The sequence below is a fragment of the Mustela putorius genome, unplaced genomic scaffold, assembly GCF_011764305.1.
Source record: "Mustela putorius furo isolate JIRA1106 unplaced genomic scaffold, ASM1176430v1.1 tig00000127_pilon_pilon_pilon, whole genome shotgun sequence".
Lineage (NCBI taxonomy): Eukaryota > Metazoa > Chordata > Mammalia > Carnivora > Mustelidae > Mustela > Mustela putorius.
Window position 1 is genome coordinate 5,938,371 of NW_025421288.1, and position 16,383 is coordinate 5,954,753.

At 39.9% G+C, this 16,383-nt stretch overlaps 2 protein-coding genes and 1 non-coding gene across 3 annotated transcripts; 1 reads left to right on the forward strand and 2 right to left on the reverse strand.

Moving 5' to 3' along the window:
- The first annotated feature begins 1,348 nt into the window (after positions 1-1,348).
- LOC101678431 (60S ribosomal protein L9-like) lies at positions 1,349-2,037 on the forward strand. The gene has a single exon (XM_045068681.1). It carries the CDS (start codon positions 1,358-1,360, stop codon positions 1,934-1,936), a length of 579 nt encoding a protein of 192 aa, XP_044924616.1. The 5' UTR covers positions 1,349-1,357; the 3' UTR covers positions 1,937-2,037.
- Positions 2,038-3,149: 1,112 nt separating this feature from the next.
- Positions 3,150-3,252, reverse strand: LOC123388718. Its single transcript, XR_006603237.1, has one exon. It is a non-coding gene; the product is annotated as a U6 spliceosomal RNA (small nuclear RNA).
- Positions 3,253-9,553: 6,301 nt separating this feature from the next.
- LOC101678129 (olfactory receptor 10V1) lies at positions 9,554-10,483 on the reverse strand. The gene has a single exon (XM_004770437.1). The coding sequence runs from the start codon at positions 10,481-10,483 to the stop codon at positions 9,554-9,556; it is 930 nt and encodes a 309-aa protein (XP_004770494.1).
- Between the last annotated feature and the right edge of the window lie 5,900 nt (positions 10,484-16,383).

Consider the following 16,383-nt stretch of genomic DNA (forward strand, 5'->3'; position numbering starts at 1 on the left):
TGAATGAATGAAGGAAGGAATTATTGGGGCTAGTTGTTACCAAGACTTGAAGGATCACTGCAACTGGAACAGAACAAACTCATTACTTTATGTTATAAATAAACACATTTCATATTTTTTTAAAAAGAGTGGTAGTAGGGAAAGTACCTTGATCTAGGCTCAATTTCTCCCTCCCTCTCTCTCTACCTCTTGTCTTCCACCCTCCCTCCATCCCTTCTCCCCTTCCTTCCTTCCTTCCTTCCTCTCTCTCTTCTTTCTTTCTTTCATAATGAAAAAGAAAAATTTCCCTAGGCATCCTGTGAAGGATACCCTGGAGTTACTTCTTGAAGGTGTGTAAATAAGGATGGCCACATGCATTTGTTGTCCAGGCTGGGAAGTTCCTCACTTCATTTCTTGAGTCAACTGGAAGAAATACGCATTATCACAGATGTGTACCACAGGAGACTCAAACTTTCTCCATTGAGATGTTGTCACTGAAGCAGAAGCACCTAGCTACTAAGCGTAAAGAAAGTCTCTGTGCTCAGCTGGGTCCTCCCCACTTCCTGGGATCACTGAAAGCACGGATATGACACAGAGGCTGGAAAACCTGAAAGTCACAAAGGTATAGTTGGATGGTAGACCCTGGGTGTAGTGTGTCATCCTACATGGATCATGAAGAGCAGTGGTGGACAACCAAGAAGGACAGGACTTTATATGGTTCGTGTTGGTCTCTGAAGTATTTCTGTGCTCTTATTGATGGGTTCAATTTCTTCCATTAGATTATTTAATCTGTAGTTCTTTGGGTGATTTTTTTGACGTTCACCTTTTCAGTATGGCAAGTTTTGTGAGATATTCAAAAACGTGAGATATTAGGCATGGTGTCTGCCATCCATGAGGTCAGCATCTGGGTTGGGAGACAAAATACAATGGCATGAAATGTGAGTCATGTCCAGTGCAAGACTGTCCCTCAAAAGGGATGTTATCGTGGGGAAGGTAAGAAAAGCCACACAGTGCTTTGCAATAGAGGCAAAAAACTGAGCCAACTCTGAATGCATGGCTCTAAATTAGTGATTCATAAATTAATTCAGTATTTTTGAGATATTTAGGCATCAAGGTAACAGGGATAGTTTCTTCCTCCAGAGAGGTCACAGTGTCCTTGAGGGAGATAAGTAAGGGCAGGTGCTACAGATGCTGTGATGGAATTATACACAAGGTACCAAGGTAACACGGGGGATGGTGTGGTCTCTTGTCCACACTCTTGGGAGAGTGTGTGGGGTGGACGGTCAGGAAAGGCTATTTAGATGAAGTGTTGCTGAGCTGAATAGCTCAATAAAAAATACATCTATTTGGCTCTCTCTTTGCCGCATCTACTGCGAGGATGAAGACCATTCTCAGCAATCAGACGGTCGACATCCTGGAGAATGTCGACATCACCCTGAAGGGACGCACGGTGATGGTGAAGGGCCCCAGAGGAACCCTGCGAAGGGACTTCAACCACATCAACGTAGAACTCGGTCTTCTTGGAAAGAAAAAGAAGAGGCTCCGAGTTGACAAATGGTGGGGGAACAGAAAAGAGCTGGCTACGGTTCGCACCATCTGTAGTCACGTGCAGAACATGATCAAGGGCATTACACTGGGCTACCGATACAAGATGAGGTCTGTGTATGCTCACTTCCCCATCAACGTTGTTATTCAGGAGAATAGTTCTTTTGTTGAAATCCAAAATTTCTTGGGTGAAAAATATATCCGCAGGGTTCGGATGAGGCCAGGTGTTGCTTGTTTTGTATCTCAAGCCCAAAAAGATGAGTTAATTCTTGAAGGAAATGACATTGAGCTTGTATTGAACTCAGCTGCTTTGATTCAGCAAGCCACAACTGTTAAAAACAAGGATATCAGAAAATTTTTGGGTGGTATCTATGTTTCTGAAAAAGGAACAGTTCAGCAGGCTGATGAATAAGATCTGAGTTGTCCATCTGCAGAAACAGCGAGAAGCCGGATGATTTTTCAGACTTATTTGTGATATTTTAAAGATGCAATAAAAGCTATACTGAAAAAAAACCCATCTATTTAAAAGATATGTAATAGAAAAGAATGGTGGTATATCACTTAGGTTTTAATCATCCTCCTGATTTTAAATAAGAAAGATGGTATTCAGTGAAATAGGTGCTTTTCAAATCCTGGAAAGGATGGAGAAGCAGGGCTAGGCTGGGACTCTAGGAGGACAGCACAGAACCGATCACAAGAGGAACTGCCACATTTATCCGTGAGAGTCTGGGAATCAAAGAGTCACCACTGATGGGATTTTCGGCTTCAGAGCCACACCTCAACTGCTAGACTCCCAGCAGTAAACAGGTGCCTCATACTTCATGCACCTCTTTCTGTAGGTTATTCAGTTTTAATTCATGTCTTGGGGGAGTGCATCTGATTGGTGGAAACTAAATACATCCTAAATTGCTAGGGAATCTGGGAGTTTGTAGATTTTTAGGTCCTCAAGAAGGACCTAAAGCACAGGAAGACTCACCAGATGGTGGATGAAACAGATTGGGGGCACACCTGGTTGCCAAATTCTCTGTGAGCTGCACACTGACCTCTAATGGCAAAGCTCTGGTACCCTGATGAGGATGTCTGTCTAACCAGACTGGCAAATTAAAGGCCAGAAATTTGTCCCATACCAATCAAACACATGGAGAAGTTTCAAGACTGCAGTTTATAATTAACACACACACAGACACACGAACCCTTAGCCAGTTACCTGCTGTTCTCAAGGCTATCGTGCTCATGTCTTTTTTTTTTTTTGCATATTTATTTTTTATTGAGATATAGTTGACTATAACATCATATTAGTTTCAGGTATATGACATAGTGTTTTGATATTTGTATATATTGCAAAATGATCATCACAACAAGTCTAATTAATATCTGTTACCACAGTTACAATTTTTTTTCTTGTGCTGAGAACTTTTAGGATCTCCTCTCTTAGCGACTATAAAATGTACAATGCAATATTGTTAACCAGAGAAGTCCTATAACCTAGGACTCATTTATTTAATAACTGGAAGTTTGTACCTTTTGACCCCTTCACCCTTTTTGCCCCGCCCCCACCCCCCACTCCCTACCTCTGGCAGCCATGAATTTGTTCTCTGCATCTATGAGTTTGGGCTTTTGTTTTTAAAAATATGGAATGCTTCATGAATTTGCACATCATCCTTATGCAGGCACCATGCCAATCTCAGTATCATTCTAGTTTTAGTACCTGTGCTGTGATGTGAACACTCATTTCTTTTCAAATAATGAGAAAGTCATACACCACATCTGACTTTCAAAACACCTCAGAATGAAATCATTTTTGGGAGAGTGTGTTTCCCAAGTCAGACGCCCATAGACTCCAGCACTCAGACTTTCTGACCTACTTTGGAGAAGACAAGGGTACCTACAAACCCACTGGGTCATGCCCATGTTGTTCATTTCACTTGCTAATTGAGAAGCAGCTAAAAATCTATTCCCGTGGGGTAAAGCACCACAGAGGCCTGTCCAAGGTGAAGAGGAATGGCCTGAGCTTTGGAAGTGAACAGAACACAGGAGAATTAATGAATCAAAGACAATGCTCTCAGATATCTTAGATATTAACAGTTTTAATCTTCTTATTTTCTAGATGTTGGGATGTGAGCTTGAAGGATGAAAGTGACTTTCCCAGCTTACTGCTCCTAGAAATCATGTCTCCATGTCTCTGAATCTCAGTCCCATGATGCGTCTGCCAGAAAAGCATGGTAGAATCTCTGATGCCCTGTCCACTCTCCGTTGCCTGTTGCAGTAATCCATAATTCCTCCCATCTTTCATACCCCCACAGGTTCCTCAGACATCCCGCTTTCCTCTGTCTGCCCTATCCCCATGTCCTGATGGGGATTGGTTTTTCTAGTGTCTTCTGACTCACCATTTTTTTTTTTTTAAGATTTTATATATCTGAGAGAGAAAGAGAAAGAGAGAGAGCACAAGCAGGGGGAGGAACAAAAGGAGAGGGAAAAGCAGGCTCCCTGCTGAGCAGGAAGCCCAGTTGGGATCTCTATCCCAGGATCCCGGGATCATGACCTGAAGTGAAGGCAGACACTTAACTGACTGAGCCACCCAGGTGCCCCTCACCTTTTCTTCACTATCCTCTTCCCTCTCCTTCTAGACACTGCTATACTGTAAAAGGATGAAATAAACATGAGAGTCTTTTGGGTGTTTTTGCAGAGTATTTTCTTCTGGGTGTTATTGCAGAGTATGCCTGTCCCTTTGGCTCTTTATTTTTGGAATAAAGAGGAACAGGATCAACAACATCCACTCTGCAGCAAGTAAAAGTTACAAATTCTCAAAATTTTTCGATGAACGATGGCAGTTTAAAAATACCCTTGCTAAAATTGGGTTAAATATATCAAAGTATATGATCTTTTAATATGCAGTAATAATAGCTGCCCACTTCCTTCAGATGGATATTTTATAGTTCCCATTTGTATTTTTTTATTATCTGTAAGTCTTAGGGAACATTGGGCTTACAGATATAGAATCAAGTAAGGCATTAATAAATGACTAGTAGCAATACATGTTTCAAAAAAGTTTTTAGGGGCGCCTGGGTGGCTCAGTGGGTTAAGCCGCTGCCTTCGGCTCAGGTCATGATCTCAGGGTCCTGGGATCAAGTCCCGCATTGGGCTCTCTGCTCAGCAGGGAGCCTGTTTCCTCCTCTCTCTCTGCCTGCCTGTCTGCCTACTTGTGATCTCTCTCTGTCAAATAATAAATAAAATCTTTAAAAAAAAGTTTTTAATAAGAATATACATTTATCAGTAACATTAAAAAATTCTGAAAACCAGAAAAAAATTATCTCCAAAGAAAGTCCTGTTTAATTCCACAGATATTTATGAAGTACCACCACTGCTAAAGGAACAGTGAAGTATACAAATGGTAGAAAAAGGGTAGAACACAATCCCTTTATATAAAGAACATACAATTTTTATGAGCAGCAAGACACTCTTCCTAGATGTAATTTATCTCCTGATAAATTACAGGTGAGTCTAATAAATGTTAGCTGTGGCACTAGATGCTGGGAATTCAAGGATAAATTGCATATTCTCCACTCCCAAGACACTCACAACAACTGAAACTTTTTCCATTCAGATGAAGACATAAAAGAAATTATAAACTACCAGTGGGTTTCAAAACAATAAGACAGCCAACTCAGTGCAAGTCCCTATTAAAATTCTGGAAACACGTGATTGAACAGATAATTTATAGGCATTTTGGAAAGTCTGGTGATTAACTAAGAAGAGCCCATATGAAGCGACCCAAGATAAATCATGCCAAACGCACTTTGTTTTTAAGATTTATTTATTTATTTGATAGACAGAGATCACAAGCAGGCAGAGAGGCAGTCAGAGAGAAAGAAAGGGGCAGGGGGAAGCAGGCTCCCTGCTGAGCAGAGAGCCCATTGTGAGGCTTGATCCCAGGACCCTGTGACCATGACCTGAGCTGAAGGCAGATGCTTTAACCCACTGAGCCACCCAGGCACCCTGAATTGGTTATTTTTTTATGCAAAATATACCATTTCAACCTTAACGACTTACAATATCTATCATTTTATTTGTCCATGTTTCTGTAGGTCAGCATTTTAGCTAGTTCATCTGGGTAGTTCTTTTGCTGGAATCACCAATGTGGCTGCATCATCTGTTGGATCAGCTGGGATTGGTCTAGGGAACCTTCTTGATAGCCTATCTCTAGGTGTTATCCTAGCCCCGAATTCATGTGGCAGTCGCTGGGCAGCAAGAGGGGACAGATACCAAAAGAGTAAGTATAAACTTCTGCTTGCAATATATTTGCTAATGTACCATTGGCCAAAGCAAGTCACATAACCATGGGGGAAAGGGGCCACACAGAGGCATGGATCCACTGGAAGCGGGGTGTTCATAATTGTGACAGTGTACCACCAGTGGCATTTACTGAGCATATTTCTAGCTGACTGGACAATAATTCCCAAGTAGGAGGACTATAGATGTTCACTTATATTTTGTTCTGGATATTGGCTAATGATTTGGACAAAGGAAATGAAATCTGATTGTAATTTTGATCATGTCATAAAACTATGATGAATAAAGTCCTGAAGATGACTGTGGCATTTTGGATCACTTGGCCCAAACCAATTAAAAAAAAGAACCAATATATCAGTGTTAAATGAAAAGTCCTACAGGGGCATCTGTGTGGCTCATTTGTTTAAGTGTCTGACTCTTGATTTCAGCTCAGGTCATTATCTCAGGGTGGTGAGATTGAGCCCCATGTTGGACTGCTGAGCTGGGTGTGAAGCCTGCTTATGATTCTCTCTCTCCCTCTGCTCTTCCACCCCTACCCCCACTTACATGTGCATGCTCACTCTCTCTCAAAAAAATGTCCTACATATATATTAGTAAAATAAATTGTGATCAGGCAAAATTGAAAGTCAAATGAAATGATATGGAGATTTTATTTGATACCAAATTTATGAGAGGCTAAAATGATCAAGGTGAATTGATAGAAACGTAGTTCATAGGTCATGAAAAGTAACAGTTCCCCAGAACAAGATATTCCCACTGCACTGTGTTTATTTCTGGTTGAAAATTTGTAGAAGGATATGGACTAGGGAAAATTTAGAAGGTGACTGGTGTGCGAGCATTTAAATATGATCTCTTGGAGAGAAAACCAATGGAATATTTGCTCTAGAGAAAAGAAGACTAAAGACTTAAAGAAGATACAAAATCTGTTTTAGTACTTGGAAGAACTATCAAGGAGAAGAAATCTCCAGAGGGCCAAAATAGGATCAGTGGGAGGAAGTTGCTTGTGGATGGATTTTAGCTCAAACAAGTATGTGGTATTTTGACAACCAGAGTTATCCAACAAGGAATGTTGTGTCTTACAAGTGAATGATCTTTCTCCTTGGAAGCTCAAGCAGAGTCTGGAACACTGAGGTGCTGTAGAAGGGATTCTTGGGAAGTCAAGATTCAACACTTCTTTTCCTATATTTTCACTTGTTAAATTAAATAACATTTTCCTCCATTACTATTACCCTTTTTATTGCTAGGGTGCTCCTTAAAAGTCACAAACACTGATTTTGAATCCTGCTACATTACTGAATGGCTGTATGAGTTCTAGTAGATTGGGTGTGGAGTCTTTTGGGTTTCCCATATAAAGTATCATGCCATCTGTGAAGAGCAAAAGTTTGACTTCTATGCCAATTTGAGTACCTTTTATTTCTTTTTGTTGTCCGGTTGGTGTTGCTAGGACTTCTAGTACTATGTTGAGTACTAGACTAGGACTAGGACTTCTAGTACTATGTTCATAGTGGTGAGAGTGAACATCCTTGTCATGTTCCTGATCTCAGACACCCTTCAAATTGAGAATGATATTCACTGTGGGTTTTTCATAGATAGATTTTATGAAGTTGAGGAATGTTCCCTTTATCTCTCTACTTTGGAGAGTTTTGATCAGGAATGGATGCTATATTTTGTCAAATTATTTTCTTGCATCAATGAAGAGGACCATGTGGTTCTTCTCTCTTCTCTTATTGATTTGTTCTCTCAAATTGATTGATTTGTGAATGTTGAACAACATTTGCATCCCAGGGATAAATCCTACCTGGTTGTGGTGGATAATCTTTTTAATGTACTATGGGATCCTATTAGCTAGGATCTTGTTGAGAAACTTGGCACCCATTTTCATCAAGGATATTAGTCTGAAATTCTCTTTTTTGATAAGGCAAAGGAAAAAAAAGTGAAAATGAAATTTTGGGACTTCATCAAGATAAAAGGCTTCTGCACAGCAAAGGAAACAGTCAACAAAACAAGAGGTAACCCAAGGAATGGGAGAAGATTTTAGCAAATGACCCTACAAACAAAGGTCAATAAAGATCAGTAAAGAACTCTTCAAACTCAACACCCAAAAAACAGATAATCATGTCAAAAAATAGGCAGAAGACATGAACAGACACTTCTCCAAAGAAGACCTACAGATGACTAACAGACCATCATCACTAGCCATCAGGGAAATTAAAATCAAAACCACATTGAGATATCATCTTACACCAGTTAGAATGGCCAAAATCAACAGGAGAGGAAACAAGTGTTGGAGAGGATGTGAAGGAAGGGGAACCCTCTTACACTGTTGGTGGGAATGCAAGTTGGTGCAGTCACTTTGGAAAACAGTATGGAGATCCCTCAAAAAATTAAAAATTAAAATTACCCCAAAGATACAGATGTAGTGAAAAAAAGGGTCACATGTGCCCCAATGTTCATAGCAGCAATGGCTACAATCACAAGCTGTGGAAAGAGTCAAGAGGCCCTTCAACAGACGAATGGATAAAGAAGATGTGGTCCATATACACAATGGGATATTACGCAGCCATCAGAAAGAACAATTACCCAACTTTCGTATCAACATGGATGGGACTGGATGAGATTATGTTGAGTGAAATAAGTCAAGCAGAAAAAGTCAATTATTCCATGGTTTCACTTGCTTGTGGAGCATAAGGAATAACATGGAGGACATTAGGAGAAGGAAAGGAAAAGTGAGCTGGGATAAATTGGAAGGGGAGATGAAGCACGAGAGACTGGACTGTGAGAAACAAACGGAGGGTTTTGGAAGGAGGGCGATGGGGGAATGGGAGGGCATGGTGGTGGGGATGGAGCAGGGCACATATTGCATGGAACACTGGGTGTGGCATATAAACAATGAATCTTAGAACACTGAAAAAAAAGATAAAAGTAAATAAAGATGTGGAAAGAAAAGAAGGAAAAAGAAAAAGAAACGTCATGAACATAATCATGAGTTTTTATTTTGGTTAACAAAACAAAAATATGTTAAAAACAAAAAGAAGAAAAGAAAAAGGTCCCCCTTACTTTGGCCAACTGAAAAGCCTCCTCTCTCTCTCTTTCTTTTGCCATTCAGAGACTCCTCAGACAATATTATTGTGTGAAGATAACTTAGTATTCAGATATTTATTTATTTATTTATTATTTATTTTATTTATTTATTCTTTATTTTTTAGAGAGGAAGAGAGAGAGGGAGGGGAGGGGCAGAGAGAAAGGGAGAGAGAGAATCTTAAGCAGGTTCCATGTTGCAGGCTCAGTCTCATGACCCTGAAACCATGACCTGAGCCAAAATCAAGAGTCAGATGCTTAATTGATTGAGCCACCCAGGTACCTCTAGATTTTTAAATACTTGTGCTGTCATCTTGGATATATCTTTTTTAGTCATTTTTATTTCCTTTTCTAAAAGATGAAGACAATGGTCCTTACTATGGGCTAAGTGAGATAACCCGTAGGACGTGCCTAGCAGATAGCAGGTGTCCAATAAGTGTTGATGCTTGTCCATCCATGCCCAGGACATCAGGCTACCCTCCATGATACAGCTTTATTTCCATTACACAGTAGCATTCATCTCTTCCAGTGATCCTAGAATAGTGAGCCATGCTTCAATTTTCTGGGGACATTCCTGGCTCACATTGTCTCAGCATAGTTATTAATAGCATCCCACTCATTCTCTAATATCCAATTTCAACATGTCATGGGATCATCCTACCTAGAACTTCCTCAGTGCCTTCCTTAGGGCATCTTTCAGTTCCTTGTTCCTTATACTGTAGATCAAGGGGTTTAGAATGGGAGTGATGAAGGTGTAGACCACGGACACCATTCGGCCCATCTCAGGAGAGTAGCTGGAACTGGGGGACAAGTATATAAAGCTGGTGCAACCATACTGCAGGAGGACCACTAAGATATGAGAGGAGCAGGTTGAGAAGGCTCGGTGGCGCCCTTCCGCTGACCGGATCCGTAGAATGGCTGCCACAATGAAGACATAGGAGATGGAGATTAATGACAGGGGGATGCTTAGGACAATGAAGCTGATGATATACAGGGCAGTCTCATGAATGTGTGTGTCTGCACAGGCCAGGCGCATGACTGCAGGCATGTCACAGTAGAAGTGGTAGATCTCATTGTTGTTGCAGAATGGGAGATGGAAGATTAAAATAGTCAGTGGCAGTGAAAGCAGGAACCCTAGCACCAGGGATCCTACTATCAGCTCCACACACAAGGGCCAGCTCATGATGCAGGTGTATCTTAAAGGGTAACAGATTGCCACGAACCGGTCATAAGCCATGACTGCAAGCAGGACACAATCAGCTCCACCCAAGAAGACAAAGAAAAACATCTGGGTCCCACATCCAGGGATGGAAACAGGAGTTTTGCCCATTGAAAGGAGGTTTGCCAAGGCCAGGGGGGCAATAGCAGATGTATAGAAGATTTCCAGAACTGCCAGGTTAGCCAGGAAGAAGTACATGGGGATGTGGAGGGAGTGGTTGATCTGGACAAGGACCGCAACAGTGGTGTTTCCACTGAGGCTGGTAAGATACATCACCAGGAAGGCCACAAAAATTCCCATCTGGATCTTAGGGTCAGTGGAGAATGGACGAAAGAAGAACTGTATCTTTGAAGTTTTATTTATTTCTTCCATGGGTAGTGTATTTGATCTGGGAAAAGGAAAACTGGCATGCATCTCTAGGCCGCTTTCATGCCATATGATTCATTTGCACTCCCCTGTTCATTGTTAGACATTTTCTGAGGTACCTCAGCGATTATGTGCACACAGTTTCATGTTGGTGCAGATCATGGAATGTTATAATGCACGTGTTTGGCACTCCTCACCTTTCCAACTCTACCCTCAAATACAAAGCTTGAGAAATCCTCAGCAGTGGGGATTTGAAGGTTCTTGGAAAATCATTTCATATAAAAGAAACTGGAGATGTATAACTAAAAGGAAGATCTGCATGAATTTTGGGGGGTAAAAAGATTTCCATGAAATTCCTTACTTGTGGTTGCTCACGAGGTCCTTAGGAATATAAATTGTCTCTAATGCTGATTAATTAGTACTTAAGTAGAAAAGTTTTAGATGTACTGATTTAGACCAAGGATTGGCTATTACCCAATGAAAAATAATTTTCCAAACTCCCCAAATATACAACTCTGATTTGGAACAGCTCCTTCCTTATTGTTCCAAAGAAAATCAAAGTAGTAGTCAACATTTTCTAAGATAAGTATGGCTCAGAGAAAACTCCCAGGGGATAGATAGTCTTTGGAAAGGTGGTTTATCATCTCCTGAGACTGGTTACCATCATGCAAAGAAGAACATGGCTCCATGAGTTCTTTGTCCTTCATGTAATTCCCGTCCAAGCTGACTAGCAGCCCACAGAAGGTTATAGAGGCCCAGAGAATCAGAGCACTGCCAAGTGATCAGGTCTATCTCTTCTGAAAAGGTTGCTGGGTTTGTCCAAGGTCTCACAAGTGGTCCTTTTTTAATTCATCATTTAAATATACAAGGTACTGTAGAGGATGTGTAGATGATTGAGATGCCATCTGTGGAGTCACAGGGACAAGACTGTTGGCTAGATTTTTCCTTATTCTTGTTCTGTTTAAAACACTTGTTCCTCCCTTGTCAGTTTCACTCAATTTGATTTAATTTAATTTGTAGACAGCACTTATAACACAGGGAGAAAATGTGGTTAAAAAGTGGTCTTTTAACTAAGTCAGTAAACTGACTCTTTGGTTATATGACTAAACAATCTTAGGACAATGCATATATTAAAAAAGCATATAATTTGGGGGAGATGATCCTCCCAGGAAAGATGGTAGAAAGTAGGCTATGTTGGGATAAATGATGTGTACTCAAATTCCATCTTTGCTACTTACCAGTTTTGTGATTTGCTAAGTCACTTGCCCTCTCTAAGACCCCATTTGTTCAGAATAGCACCTCACTTCTTCACAAGGTTGCTGTGAGGTGAAAATGAAATTATGTCTGTACAAGAACCTACTGGAATGTCTCGCACATATTAAAGGCTCAATAAAATATATTGATTCATTGATTCCTTTCATTATCTATCCTTTAAAAAATATTTTATTTACTCATTTGACAGATAAAGATCACAAGTAGGCAGAGAGGCAGGTAGAGAGAGAGGGAAGCAGGCTCCCTGTTGAGCAGAGAGCCCGACATGGGACTCGATCCCAGGACCCTGAGACCACGACCTGAGCCAAAGGCAGAGGCTTAACCCACCGAGCCACCCAGGTGCCCTTCATTATCTATCTTGAGACTGAAAATGATTTAAATTGCTGAATGGGTAGAATGCCTGGCAGGTCTATCTGATGTTTTCTGGGAAAGATTTTATGTCACATCTGGTTCCACTTCTAGTTTCCTGTGTCACCTTGTATTGCAGAAATCCCTCTTTAAATAGAATGAAGAATGACCACTGTTTCATAAGTTAGTTGTTACAGCTAAAAGAGAGCTTATATGAAATGTCTTGGTTTTTGGTTTATCTGGTCTAATTGACTTACATGGCATTGTACTGAATATAGCACAAAGTTAGACTCACCCGAAGAGGAAGGTGAAATCTTAACTCGGAAGTGTCGATTGTGGGAGAAACAGAGAAGACCAATGTTATAACCATCATTCACAGGACAACAGTCCTGTCTGAAGCACAAGTATTTGTGGCTTTGGGAGATGCTCATACCAGCTGTAAGGTCTATTCATACCTAGTCAAACAACATGTTCCAACATCAGATGTATCCAAACAAAAGGCATATTCATCCTTACAAGACATTGTTGAATAACATTTTCTATATGCTTGAATATATATGAATTTCATATAAGAATTATGAATTCATAAATATCATTCATAAAATGAAATTCAAATTTTGTATGCATCTATATATCTGAAGAGATTAGATGTCTGAAGAGATCCTTACTTTCTGGAAGAGACTTCTTTGAGAATTTCCTGGCAGTAGCATCTGGTAAGAAGGAGCCCAATGTGATATCGATTTATTGCTAACACATTGAGTCATATGGAATTTGTTTCTGAAACCACTAATGGTAGCATACAGGCAATTTCACAAACATATTTTGAATATGTCAAATGAGATATTCAGGCACGCGACAAAAAGTTATTCTCCTTCTGAATACCAGTGGGTGACATTTATTGGGCCCTGATACGCTGTGCTAATCATTTTAAAGGCATCATTTCACCTCAGTGGTCTTTTTCAACAGGTCAGAAGACAATATTCAACAGGGACCTTTGTTGTCTATATTTTTTCAGATGGAGAAATTCAGGCTTCTGGGTTTGACTGATTTTTCCCAGTCAAGGTAGAATTTAATTTCTATGTCAGTTTAGAAGCAAGTGTAAGCTTCTACCATTCAAATAAACTGTACCATCACTGAGCAATGCACTATCTGTGAAGCTGAATGGTAAGTGTCCTAGAGAGAAAGCCTTTTTAGTTCCTTTTTTTAAAACTTTTAAAATTCTAATTGATCCTTATTAACAAAACTATTTCATTGGAAAATGATGTGCCACAAACCTTTCTCAGTTCATTGCAAGGTCAATGCTCAGTCCCTTAATTTGTGACTTCTCGCTTTCCTTTTTGCTCCTTCTTGTCTATGCCCTCACCAACTACCCATTTAATCAACAATATTCACTTTAATAAATCCTTTAAAAATATTTGTTAAGGCTCTACTCTATGCAAGGCATATCTCAAGGGTCTAGGAAAAGAAGGAAAAGTGTACAGAATGAGAGAAGCCAATGTTCAAAGAGCTGAAAATTGAGAGCAATAAAAATAGTAAAAGTCAAATTCATTTAAGTACCTTATGTTAAATTCACTTAAGTACCTTATGGTAAAGGACAGCATGCCCGGGGAGCACAGGCATATCGCTCTTTTTTGCAATAACGTTTTTTGAAAAATTGCATGTAATTAGAATTATTTTTGAACATATAAGGGAGATTCTTGATGTGAAGGAAGCTTCTAGTCATTCCTTTTGTAATAGATGTTTCCTAGTTTTTTAGCTTCTGTAAGTTTGATGTTTGGAATGATGGATTTTTTTAAACTAGGGAAAGCCTTCGAAGTACTGACATCTGTATGTTTCCGTGCTACTTAGCAATGAACTCTTAATCTGATGTAGAGTATGATTCCTCAACCATTTTGGACCAAACCTCCTTCTTGCCATTCACCAATCTGAAGAGCATGAATTTTGCGGCGTGAGTTCTTGAGTTCCCCTTAAACCACCTGGTATAAAACATTGGTTCTGAGTAGGAACTGAACTTTGTCTGTGAAACGTTCCATCCGTAGTTTCTCTTCCCTGGCCAGTGCCTACCATAAAGCTTGACCTAATTACAAACTAGGGATTTTCCTAATCTCAAATCTGGAGTCTGGGTGGAAATTCTTACCTTATACTGGGCTTGTGTGGACTGCAGGTATTTGCAGATATACTTGGATCCTTTGCTGAACACTGAGGACCCTGGAGTCTGCCCCTAGGTCCTTTTGTCCTCAGAAGATCCCTGGGCAGGGATGCTCACTACTTCTAGATTTCACATATCTCGTTGATGCAGGGCACTATGTGAAAACGCGTCTCAAACTCAACCGATTCCTATCTAATCGACTCTTAGCTTGAAGAAGGCATGTTCCATCCTGCCTTTTTCTTCTTTGTATAAGGTAACATCCAGGCTTTACTACTACATCCCCGTAGCCTAAAACCTATCTTTGAAGTTCCCCTGACATTCAGACTCGAAATTATCATCAAATAAGGACATTCGTAACTAATCTGGCTAAAGGGACATTCTTGGTCTCCCGAGATGACAGAGGTCCGCCTGGGAAGCATAAAGTGACAAGATTAAATACAGTGTTTCTTAAGAATTAAAATTGCATCAGGATTATCCCATTGGTACATCTTCCCTGGGGATTGTCTTTCAGTAACTTGTTGGTAAATTCAGTGATGTGGTGAGTTGGGGGAAAGAAAAAATTATTATTTTCACTTGACTCACCTTGAAATCATGTTTTTTAAAAAGTTAATTCCTACATGCAGCGTTCTTTTTCTCCGTCTCCTTCTCCTCACCTTTCTCCTCTTCCTTCTTTTTTTCTTTTTTTAGCAGGGAGGCCATACTCTGCAATATCTCTTGCTCTCTTTACTTCCGGAAAATTAATTCCTCCTAATTTTACTTTATATTTCTGATATTCCTTCTTGGTCTACTTTGCTGGTTTCTTCTTTTTCCCCTAACTTCCACTCAAGCTGGGTCTCGCTCCTAGGTCCTCTTTTCTTTTCACATTTTTTTCTCCCAGATGATTCAATTAGTTATTTGGCTTTAAATACAAGCAATGGGCTGATAATTCTCAAATGCGTTATTTCCAGCTAAACTTGTCCTTGAACTTCAGACTTGTATATTCACTATTTGACATTTCTGTTAGATCACTGATAAGTGTCTTCTGTTCCACACATCCAACATGACACTCTTCACTCACTATCTACTTGGGTGTCCTGTATTGAACTGTCTAAATCCTGACCGTAGTCTCTCAGTAATATTTGTTGAGATTAATGAAGACTGATGCTTCATTCAATATCATCCAAAGACATGGTTTTCTTTTAGTGTTCCCTGGAGAAATGAAGGACCGTCTAGAGCTTTTTCTTTTTAGAAAGGTCATTCACAACATTATGGAATGAAAAGGGATGTTATTTATTTATTTATTTATTTTACACAATAAAACTTTGAAAAGGGATTTTAGAGGTCATCTAAGTGTTACCATCTCTGATCCCCATATCTCAAAGGCCATTTGAGATTATTTATTTAGTATTTCAAAAGCTCTAACATATGTCGTATATTTTCCTGGGATGATTTTATATTATTGTTATTATTATTACTTTGTTTTTGTTTATTTGATAGAGTTGGGGGGCACCTGGTGGCTCAGTCTGTTAAGTGTTCAACTCTTGATCTTGGCTTATGTCTTGATCTCACAGTTGTGAGTTTGATCCCAGCTCCATGCCTAGCATAGAGCCCATTTTTTAAAAAGTTGTAGGTAGTAATTTTCAAATCATGGGGTTTGGAGACTATATATATATATATATATATATATATATATATATATATATGTAAAAGAATGGCTAAAGGAGGGATACCTGGGTGGCTCAGTCAGTTAAGTGTTTGCCTTTGACTCAGGTCATGATCCCAGAATCCTGGGATTGAGTCCCACATTGGGCTCTCTGCTTAGCGGGGAGCCTGCTTCTCCCTCTCCCTCTGCCTGCCACTCCCTCTGTTTGTATGCTCACACACTCCCTCTGTGTCAAATAAATAAATAAAATCTTTGAAAAAAGAAAAAGAAGACTAAAAGAATAGGTATGAATTCAGACAGACTTGGATTTAAGCCTTGGCTCAGCCACTGGCTGAGTGTGCCTTTGGATAAGTTAATTAAGCTTTCTAAGCCTTGCTTACCTTACCTGCAAAGTGGGAATGATAGTACTGCTCCTCTTTAAACTTTATGACTGTGGAGTTCATAGAGAAAACCATATATTTCGTGTGGTGCAGAGAATGTTGAGAGCTACTTATT

What these genes read in the sequence shown, in the direction of transcription:
- LOC101678431 (XM_045068681.1), top strand. Translation starts at nt 1,358, where the DNA reads ATGAAGACCATTCTCAGCAATCAGACGGTCGACATCCTGGAGAATGTC.
- LOC101678129 (XM_004770437.1), bottom strand. Translation starts at nt 10,483, where the DNA reads ATGGAAGAAATAAATAAAACTTCAAAGATACAGTTCTTCTTTCGTCCA.